We start from the raw sequence: 10,558 nt of genomic DNA on the forward strand, positions 1-10,558 counted from the left end.
AAGGAAGTAAACTTTTGATTAAAGACTTGACCCGAACTTTAGCAACAGATTCACTTTTTCTAAAGGGCCTTAATAGCCAGGTAGTTGTATTAGATTTGGTGACAGATTAAGTCTACTACACAATGACAAAGCAGCCTCTCTAGCAAGCTTCCTCACGGTTTCTGCCAACTCATAGGCTTTGATTGGCCCTAGAAATAAGAACCTAATTTACAAGACATTTCTCAAAGTTACCAAAGCTGCCGCGAAGTAGGGTAGAACCCAAAACTACAGATTCGCGAAGTGAACTTCTCAAAAACACATAGTCAAGCCTACATGCAACGTAGATGCCAGTTAGATTGAGGAGGTGTGATGCATTGATAAAGAATTTTCAGAATTTTCAGATTTTTTAATGACGAAGTAAGTTACTTATAAAGTCTGACTTATTTTATAATGTCTTATATGTGTTGTTTTCTTGACTAATATTATGTTTTTCTTATTTGTTTCAAATATATCAATGATTTGTGCACAGCGTGATGATTTCTATTCTGATTTTAATTATCATATTTCCAATATGTTCAGATGATATTAAATATCAGTGCCAGCATTGCCTCCTACTTCTCCTTCACTTCTTCCCCTCCTCCTCCTCTTCCTCCTAACATCGTCGTCTTCGTTGTCATCTTCATCATTGCTTTCGTTGTTGTCATTATCGTCATCGCTTTGACGTTGGTGTTTTCCATTCTGGTGTGCCTAGGCTACATGAGCAAATACGGAATATCTGAAATTCATACTACAAGGCGCAGTACAAAAATCTTCCCACATTTTACAGTTTGACAGGCGTTTCTAAAGCAAACGGGTGGTGTGCACCAGCTCAAACCATGATGGCAATTGAAAAAGAAAAAGAAAAAAAAACATGAAACATTAGCTACATGAAGACACCCTTACCACCTGCCTAACATTACCTGCTAATATAAGGCAGCGAGCTAGCAGAAACGATAGCACGCCGGGCGATAATGCTTAGCGATATTTCGTCTACTGTTACATTCTGAGTTCAAATTCCGCCGAGGTCAACTTTGCCTTTCATCCTTTCGGGGTTAATTAATGAAGTCCCATTTACGCACTGGAGTCGATGTGATCGACTTAATCCGTTTGTCTGTCCTTGTTTGTCCCCTCTATGTTTAGCCCCTTGTGGGCAATAAAGAAATAAGAAACGTTAGCACGCCGGGCGAAATGCTTAGCGGTATTTCGTGTCTTTACGTTCTGAGTTCAAATTCCGCCTAGGTTGACTTTGCCTTTCATCCTTTCGTGGTTCATAAAATAAGTAGCAATAGAACACTGGGGTCGATGTATTCAACTAGTCCCCTCCTCCAAAATTTCAGGCCTTGTGCCTATAGTAGAAAGGATTATTATTAAGGCAGCAAACCGGTAGAATCGTTAGCAAGCCGGTTAAAGTGCTTAGTAGCGTTTCGTCCGTCTTTACGTTCCGAGTTCAAATTCCTCCGAGGGCGACTTTACCTTTCATCCCTTTCAGGGTTGATAAAATAAAATAAGTACCAGACGAATACTGAAGTCGATTTAATTGACGTACTCTACTTTCCCCAAATTGCTGGCCTTGTGCCAAAATTTGATACCCACATTGCTTGCTAATATGCCTCAAAATAACAAGGATGGAGGGACTTTTTTCTGTCGCACTCTATACTTGGTTTTGTGTCATAAACCTGATATGAAATGCTTTACAATTTGGCCTCACAAATAATCTTCATTCCATCTTTGCCCTCTTTTACGCACGAACAATTTTAGCCAATGACTTTTAGGAATTTCTTTCATCCATTATTATATTTCTATCTCTCAATCAGAAGAAGCAACATGCATAAGCTTGGTAGGCTCTTTGAGACTGGTCGGATGAATATATTGGGTTGCCAGGTAAATTCGTTCGTTCTTTTGTACTTGGCACAGCATCATCGTTTGTTTGAAAAGAGGTAAAATGTATTCAAAGTTCATAAATGATAGACACAAATTGCAAAATGAGAATAGAGCTAAAAAAAACCCATAAAATATCACGATAAAAATATTTTTCGTATTAATTCAAATAACATTAAAATAATTGACAGGAAGACGAACGAATGTATCTGAGAGCATAATAGATAATGTCTACCTCGAACGTATGTCTGTAAATGACTACAAGAAAAAGGTGATGAATGAGGGAGGTTCCAGTGAGAAAGGATTGGCCAAAGTCATTAGTGTGGGGATTATGAGATGAAACTCAGTAGAAGTGACGCGATGAGGGAATGTGGTTGAGACTGCAAGATCTCGAGGCGTATCACCAATTCTCGTGAGATTTCCATGCCAGTAGAAATGCTTATCTGGCTTACACAGAATTTAGTGTCGATAATTTGTAAAACGCTGATTGCTTCTAATGGATTAACAGATGACTAATTTCAAGGTTTCGTTAATTTTTATTTTGGTTAGAAGTTGCTGAAGTCATTTAGTGTTGCTATTTATGTGAAATAGGTGAGTCGATTGGTTGACGAATGTAAAGATTGACAACTATGGCAGGTGTTGAGGCTGTGTGTGTATGTTGTGCGTGTGAGAGTGTGTTTTGTTGAAAACATGAATCGGGTGCAGCAGTCAAATGCGAAAATAGTTGGTATTTTGTCTTTAACAAATGGAAATCATTTCAATCTTCGGATTATCTCACTAACAATGAGCAGACAACTTCCTTATTCACTTAGTCGATGTGTCGTCAAAACTGGAATGCGTCAAAATATTTCAGGAAACCTTGTAGTAAATGTTGGATTTAAATAAAGAAAATGATTACATATTTTGGTAAACCAGATGGGTTCGATTGAGAACTTCACAAGTCGCTCAAACAATCACTAGTCTCTGTCTGTCTGTCTCTTTATCAGAAATAGAATAATTAAGTGATTGGTCTCATGAATGGAACCAAAATGCAGTATAACAAACATAACTAACAAAACAAAACAAAAAACTCATAGGTCTGGGTTTAGACGGATGATAAGTATTGCATATTTCTGTTTAATATACAGTACTGAATTGTGGAGGGGCAATGGCCCAGTGGTTAGGAATCGCAGTGGCCTCGCAGTTATGGGATCGCAGTGGGATCGCAGTTTCGATATCCATACCGGGCATTGAGTGTTTATTGAGCAAAAATACCTAAAGCTCCACGAGGCTCCTGTGGCGAACCCTGTTGTACTCTTTCACTCTTTCTTCGTGTTTCTGTTGTACCTGTATTTCAAAGAGCTAGTCTTGTCACACACTGTGTCACGCTGAATCTTCCCGAGAACTATGTTTAGGGTACACGTGTCCGTGGAGTGCTCAGCCACTTGCACGTTAACTTCACGAGCAGGATGTTCCGTTGATCGGATCACCTGGTACCCTCGTCGTCGTAACCGATGGAGTGCCACGAATTTCTGTTTAATATACAATACTGAATTATTTTAATGTTTTGTGTCTCACCAGACAGCCAAAGAAACAAATGTGAACATCTGAAACTACTCATGTCTTTAAAATCAGTAAAATAAAGCTGTATTTCTGAAAGACAGACATCTAATTTAGAGAAAAACTATTACAACAAAGAGACAGCATGAGGTTCCGTTATACAACATAAACCTTTATTATCTTTCTTTCCTGAAGTTTTATTATAATTGAAAAAATATTTCTTTTCCTCACTTATAGCGAGAATGAATCTTTTTGCTTAGTTAATATAATACACACCTTTTAGGCTATACATTTAATCAACAATAATATTGGTACGTAAATGTTTTAACATGTTCGTTAGGATATGGTACTGGGATTTGATCTCGAAAACTGCTTTTAAAATATAAAAGTGCGTGTAGTAGTTGAAAATATCCTTCTGGACTCTTGATTGTAAGGTAAGAATATTACATTTGAAGTAAGGCGGGTATTTGGCCCCTCGTATCATTAATACCTGATTGGTAAAAGAAAATTACCCACCCCCTTGTATCGTCCGACATGTTTCTTTATACTAGCGAGTGCCCATTTTCCGTTTGTTTTATTTTATTAGTATAAAATACTTAAAAATGGATGAATCTAATTTTTTGCATACGTCATTTATTTTGTATATATATTTTTTAATTGCATTTCATTTTCCTGGAGAGGTGCGTTTCCAAAGGAGCTCCATTTAATTCGTAAAAGCAGTGCATATGCAGCCTCGAAAGACTAAAACACCTATTGTTGTAGAGTAGTCCCCAGTCGGTCCTAACTCAGTCTATTTCTCAAAATACGTGGCTTCAGTTTTTCTAGCTCAAGCACGAAGAGGTTTCTGCATTGACTGTGTATTAATATACATTTGAGGAACGGCGAATTTGTATGCTTCAGGCTAAGCTCTTCTCAAAAGAAAGTCTAATATAAAACGGCAGAATTCATCCTTTTTCACAGCGTGCAGAATTACTTCATGTTATAAATGTTATTGTTTTTTTTTCTTTTTGCCAACGCAAACCATCACTAACTAACTGTCTTCAAGTTGAAGTTTTATATTCATTATATATAAAATACTGTCGAAACTTTAAAACCTGACCAATTATAAACTAACTACAGAAAGGAAAAATATGTTCTGCCCTTACAAGTCTTGATAATGTTATCGTTACTAATAGAAGCGGTTTCCAATTTGGCATGAAGAACGCCATATGAAACACAGTGGAGTGTAACTGAATACAAAAATGAATATAGAATTCCACAAAGGAGTGTTGTTGAAGTTCATATAAATGTGTAGGTATGTATATTTATACCTGTTTAATAAAACGTGAGCGAAGTTTCAATTATTTTGGGAAAAACTTTGAGATTGAAATTGCAAGTTAAATGGTATTTAGTAGAGTATTTGAATAATTCATGAGGGTATCGCAGAATTGTAAGTGTTAGTCTCTAGAGAAGAAAATATATAAAATTTGTATATAACCAACATTTTTGAAGATTGTTTTACATCGATTTTACTTTGCTGTATGTTATAAGAATTATTTTCACATCAAATGCTTTTCTCGCCGTCAACCACTCAAATATATATCGTAAGATGTTTAATATTTTCTCCTTCAGTAATCCGTAGAAAATAAATCTGTCCTGTTTGCTAGGGGAAACTCTGTAGCGGTAGCGAGATTTGAATCGCCAATCATCAAGTTTCGTTATTTTACAATTGAAGCGTTAACACTTTGCAGGTTATTGTTTTATATTTTTTGTTCGATTCTAGGCTAATAAACTAACTAAATATAAATTTAAATTCAGAATTTAATTTAACTATTACCTCCGCCTTAGCGAAGGCGGAGGAAGTGTTTTCAGGTCCTGTTTGTTTGTTTGTTTGTCCGTGGACAAGTTATCTCAAGAACCGCTGGATGGATTCGGATTAAACTTCCAGGGATGTTCAGCCTCGTAACTAGCACGAACTGATTAGATTTTGGGATCGATCCAGTACCGGGCTAGGATTCTGGATTATTTTTCCGTTTTTTACCTTAATTTTTGAGAGCGGTCGGGTTCATTTTTAGTATTCTCGTTTGTGAGAGCATTCGAGTTTATTTCAGATATTCTTATTTTAAAATTCATCTCTGGCTAATCGTTGAGAGGACGTCGCCGTCTCAGTAACAACTTTTTGTTTGAGTCTCAGCATTTTTGACCACGGCTGGATTGTTGAAGGCTTTCTCTTTGAGATTGTCCGTTCTTAAAATTTTTTTATATCACTGTTGAAATTATTGTTGAAGCGACTCGCGCGTAATTGTTTTTTTTTTTTTTGGTCTTTTTCTCCCCATTGTGGGGATGAAAAGTTCGCTTTTCATTATGTAAAAGGCACTGCAGAGGGAGCAGCTGCGCCGTTGGAAGCAAAGCAGATAAAAATGAATACAGACGATGTAATAAGGGGACAATTTGTGCAAAGAGAGGGAGACGCAATAAAACTGGTCCCTCCTGAGGAAACGGTCAACGATAAGAGCGATAGGACGGTGGTGCACCGCACGTAAGAGGTCGCCACCAGTAAAATTGAAATACTATCAGAAGACGATGTGGAGGAATGTTTGGGACCCCTGATGAAAGAGGCAACTTTCGTAAGCCGGAGAAAGAAGTTTGGAACGGTGGAGGTGAGGTTTGCCACCAAAGAAGAGGCGGCCTCACATTCCACCACTGTTTTACGATCTGACAAGGTGACGCTGCTACCCACGTATAGGGGAAGGCGCAGTGGTCGGACTAGAATTGGAAGAGTGCCACCGGAAAGTCCCGAATCGGAACCAGTGGAAAGAATGAGCATGTGAGGATGCGGTGTCGAGATGTGGCTTTTTGCCACCTTCGAAGACATTGAGGAGATCCCCTACCAAATAGAGATTGCGGGAGAAAGTTCTCTCAAAGTAATTGTTGAGGGTCGTCGACCGAATTGTTACGAATGCGGAGTGAGAGGCCATATGAGGATGCAGTGCCACAAACCTTCTCAGAGTGAGAAGGCTGTGAAGAAAGCCCAAAAAGAAACGGAAATTGGTGTAGCAATTGAAGCAACGAAAGACGAAAATGGCAAAAGCGATAAGGAGGAGTGCGCCAGAGATACAGAGGAAGTGAAACCGAAGAAAGACGGAACGAAAGTGGCAAAGGAGGTGAGATCTATCTATCTATCTATCTATCTATCTATCTATCTATATACACATGCACATTTGTATAATATATATATATATATATAGGAATACATGTGTGTATCCATCCATCCGTCCATATATCTCTATCTGTCTATGTCTGTCTGTCTGTCTCTCTCTATATATCTGTCTATGTGTCTGTCTATCTATTTGCATACACACACACACCCATGCAGACATATGTGTGTATATTTGTGTATGTAACCACACACAGACGTGTATCTATTTGTAGGTTGGCACATTACTCGTACATGAATGTATTCATACTTACCTAAACAAACACACACGTTAAAGCCAAATAAACGATGAATAATGTTTAATAAGATTCAAAATATATTACTGAATGAAATGAATATTAAAATTGTGACTATATTGTTTTTACATTTCTAGTATTTAACACGATACTGTCTATATTTCATTGTTCTTTATATTTTAAGTTCCAATATTTGAAACGTAGCTACGCACAAAATTTCAAATTTGATTATGGTTTATGAAGAGCGTAACAATATTTATCTTTTTTTTCTTTTGCAGTTTTTAATGAATGTATCTTTTACGAAAATGACATAAAACATAAAACTTGGAAGTATTATCTTTCAAAATATATATTTTCAAGTTTTATACGTTTAGTTATATTTTGAAAGAAACGAAACGAAACCAACAAAAGCCAAAAAATTTATTTGTCTGTATGTGCGCGTTCATAAGTTTGTATTAGAAATACAGCTATACAGGCAAATACTGCCTTCCAATCAAACGCTTATCTGTACTATACAAGGTATAGCAAATATAAAAATGCATCTCTCTCTCTCTTTTTCACTCGGTTCAACAATATATATATATATATATATATATATATATATATATATATATATATATGTGTGTGTGCGTGGAGGCGCAATGACTCTCTGGTCGTGAGATCGCAGTTTCGATTCTCAGACCGGACGTTGTGAGTGTTTATTGAGCGAAAACACCTAAAGCTCCACGAGGCTCCGGCAGGGGATGGTGGCGAACCCTGCTGTACTCTTCCACCACAACTTTCTCTCACTCTTTCTTCCTGTGTCTGTTGTACCCCTATTTCAAAGGGTCAGCCTTGTCACACTGTCTCACGCTGAATATCCCCGAGAATTACGTTAAGGGTACACGTGTCTGTGGAGTGCTCAGCCACTTGCACGTTAATTTCACGAGCAGTCTGTTCCGTTGATCGGATCAACTGGAACCCTCGACGTCGTAAGCGACGGAGTGACAACAACAACAACTATAGGCACAAGGCCTAAAATTTTGAGGGCAGGGGCTAGTCGATGATATCGATCGCAGTACTTGATCAATGCTTATTTTATCGAACTCGAAAGATGAAAGGCAAAATTGACATCGGCGTGATTTGAACTCGGAACGTAAAAGATCTGAAAAAAAAATTACAATGCGGTAACGATCCTGCCAGTTCGTTGTCCTCTGTTAATGTGGTATTACATGTTAAGGCGGAGGCGGCGAGCTGGCAGAATCGATAATATGCTGAGCGGCATTTCGCCTGTCTTTACGTTGTGAGTTCAAATTTCGACAGGGTTGATTTTGTCTTTCGTCCCCTTTCGGGGATGAAAGGGATAACATAATACCAAGTGAACACCAAGGTTGATGTAATTATCTTCACCCTTTCCCCCGAAATTGCTGGCCTTGTGTCAAAGCTTGAAGGCAATATTATATTATATATTAATGTAATTATACGATGAAATGCCAACGATGAAGTATGCGATCTTGTAAAATTACACATTTTAAATGTTCTTAGATATTTACATCACATAATTTCAATCTTGACATAGATGACTAATTAGCTCTATTAATTAGTTCAAACGGACGTATATTAGACACACAAAGAAAGGAAATTATACACATATTCAGTACATTCTGCCTAAGTATAACTAGAGCTATCAATTTAGACACAGTTAACCTTCTTAATCTTACTTCAGATCTAACCACAAACTGCCATAAACTCTTTAGAAAACCTAATAAAATTTGATATTTATACAAGATCAGGCTATCCTTGGATATTTCTATAACTCCATAAACTGTATTAGCATGAGAAATTTCAGGCGTGGATGTGTAGTAAGAAGCCGGTTTCCCACTTCATGGTTGCGGGTTCAGTTCCTCTGTACGGCAACTTGGGCAAGTGTTTTATGGAAACTGAGAGAAGCTCGTCCTTTCGTCCTGTCTGAGTCGATAAAAAAAGCAGCAGTTGAGCCCTATGGTCGATGTAATCGATTAGCCCCTGCCCCGAAATTTCTGGTCTTGTGCTAAAATTTGAAATCATTATCATGGTTTTGTATTTCTGTCTGTTTATTTACTTGAGTAAATCTAACCTGTGTGTAGATTATTTCAATGTGTAGATTATTTCAATTGAATATTGTGAATGTTTTTATTTGGAAAAATAAGATGTGTATATTTCTGTGGGGTTGTATATGTGAGTGTATTTCTAAGTGTGTGCGCGCATGTGGTGTATGTGTAGTATTTTGAATATCTGTAAAGTAATATATATATATAGATGTGTATGCGTGGATAGATGTATGCCATCAGTTGGTATAATATTTTCTGAATGTTATATATCTGTGGTCAGTGGCTTTATTTATCTATTTATTTATTTCACTGTTTTTTCTTTGTGTATGTGTAAAGTTTTTCAGCTGAATGTTTTCAATGAAATTACTTGGAAAAGTAGTTTAGGGTGTGTTTTATATCTAATAAATGTTGTATCTCCTGCTGAGTTTGAGGGATTTGTTTATGTGAAAACATCTGTTTTCTATTTGGACAGATAACTGTATTTGTGTAGGTGTGTGTGTGTGTGTGGTGATTTGTAGGGGAATGTATATATAAATATACATGTATAGAGTGCTTGAAGTGGTGTACGGTTTTTATATATTAAGAAAAAAGAGGTTGACAATATTTCGAATGATTATTTAGCGCTTTCATCTCGTTTCAGAGATTCATCAGGAGTAATTTTTTTACAGTAATTTTATTCCTTTTACGCATTAGATTTTTTAAAACTAATGTGAGTTAGTTGAAAAAAATCTGGAGTTGAATCAGGAAGAGAATAGTCTTCGTTATTGTGAATCTGTGTGTGTGTGTGTGCGTGCATGTGTGTGTGTGTATGTATGTATGTACCTATGTGTATTTGTGTGTGTGTGATGAATGTTTGGAGGATTGGTTCGAGAGAGAAAATAAGACTGGAAAGAGAAAGAAGAAACAGAGAAGGAAGGGGCCCTGTTCTGAGATGGTTGAAATTGCATTGTATTTTTGTGGTCAATCGTATGCTACCCAGATGTAGAAGGGGTCCTTTCCCCCGGGAAAGCTCAAACTGATGATAGTTCAAGAAGTCAGTTATTTTTTAGGCATTGAATGCCCTTTGTGTGTGTCGGTTGTCATGTTATCTAACAGTAGGAAATTTGTTTTGAAAGGATATTAAACGTGTGTGTATGTGTGGTCAACATACATACAAGCAGACAGATGCATGTTCTTTTATACTTTTGTCATTTGACTGCGGCCATGCTGGAACACCGTCTTTAGTCGAACAAATCGATCTAAGGACTTATTCTTTGTAAGCCTAATATTTATTCTATCGGGTTCTTTTGCCGAACCGCTAATGTTACAGGGAACGTAAACACACCAGCATCGGTTGTCAAGCAATGGAGCGGGGACAAACACACACACAAACGTGTGTATATGTGTACATATATATATATATATATATATATATATATATACACATACACATACAACGGGCTTCTTTCCATTTCCGGCTACCAAATCCACTCACAAGGCTTTGGTCGGCCAGAGGCTAAAGTAAAAGACTTTTGTCCAATGTTCCACGCAGTGGGACTGAACTTGGAACAATGGAGTTGGGAAGTTGAGAAGCAGGCTTCTTACCACAGAGCCACGCCTATCTCTCTCTCTCTCTATCTTTC

The 10,558-nt window shown here is 37.3% G+C and overlaps 1 protein-coding gene across 1 annotated transcript in view; it reads left to right on the forward strand.

Annotated features, from left to right (window-relative positions):
• LOC149135459 (uncharacterized) overlaps positions 1–7,418 on the forward strand; it is a 7,657-nt gene extending 239 nt beyond the window's left edge. The window contains exons 1-2 of the mRNA XM_089352160.1: positions 1–6,578; positions 7,146–7,418. The exon at positions 1–6,578 is cut by the window's left edge and continues 239 nt beyond it. Coding sequence (XP_089208286.1) covers positions 6,261–6,578; positions 7,146–7,181 — 354 coding nt within the window. The 5' untranslated portion in view covers positions 1–6,260 and the 3' untranslated portion in view covers positions 7,182–7,418. The remainder of the gene's footprint in view (positions 6,579–7,145) is intronic.
• Positions 7,419–10,558: the final 3,140 nt, after the last annotated feature.

Source organism: Octopus bimaculoides, chromosome 5 (assembly GCF_046866305.1).
Source record: "Octopus bimaculoides isolate indiv1 chromosome 5, ASM4686630v1, whole genome shotgun sequence".
NCBI classification, from domain to species: domain Eukaryota; kingdom Metazoa; phylum Mollusca; class Cephalopoda; order Octopoda; family Octopodidae; genus Octopus; species Octopus bimaculoides.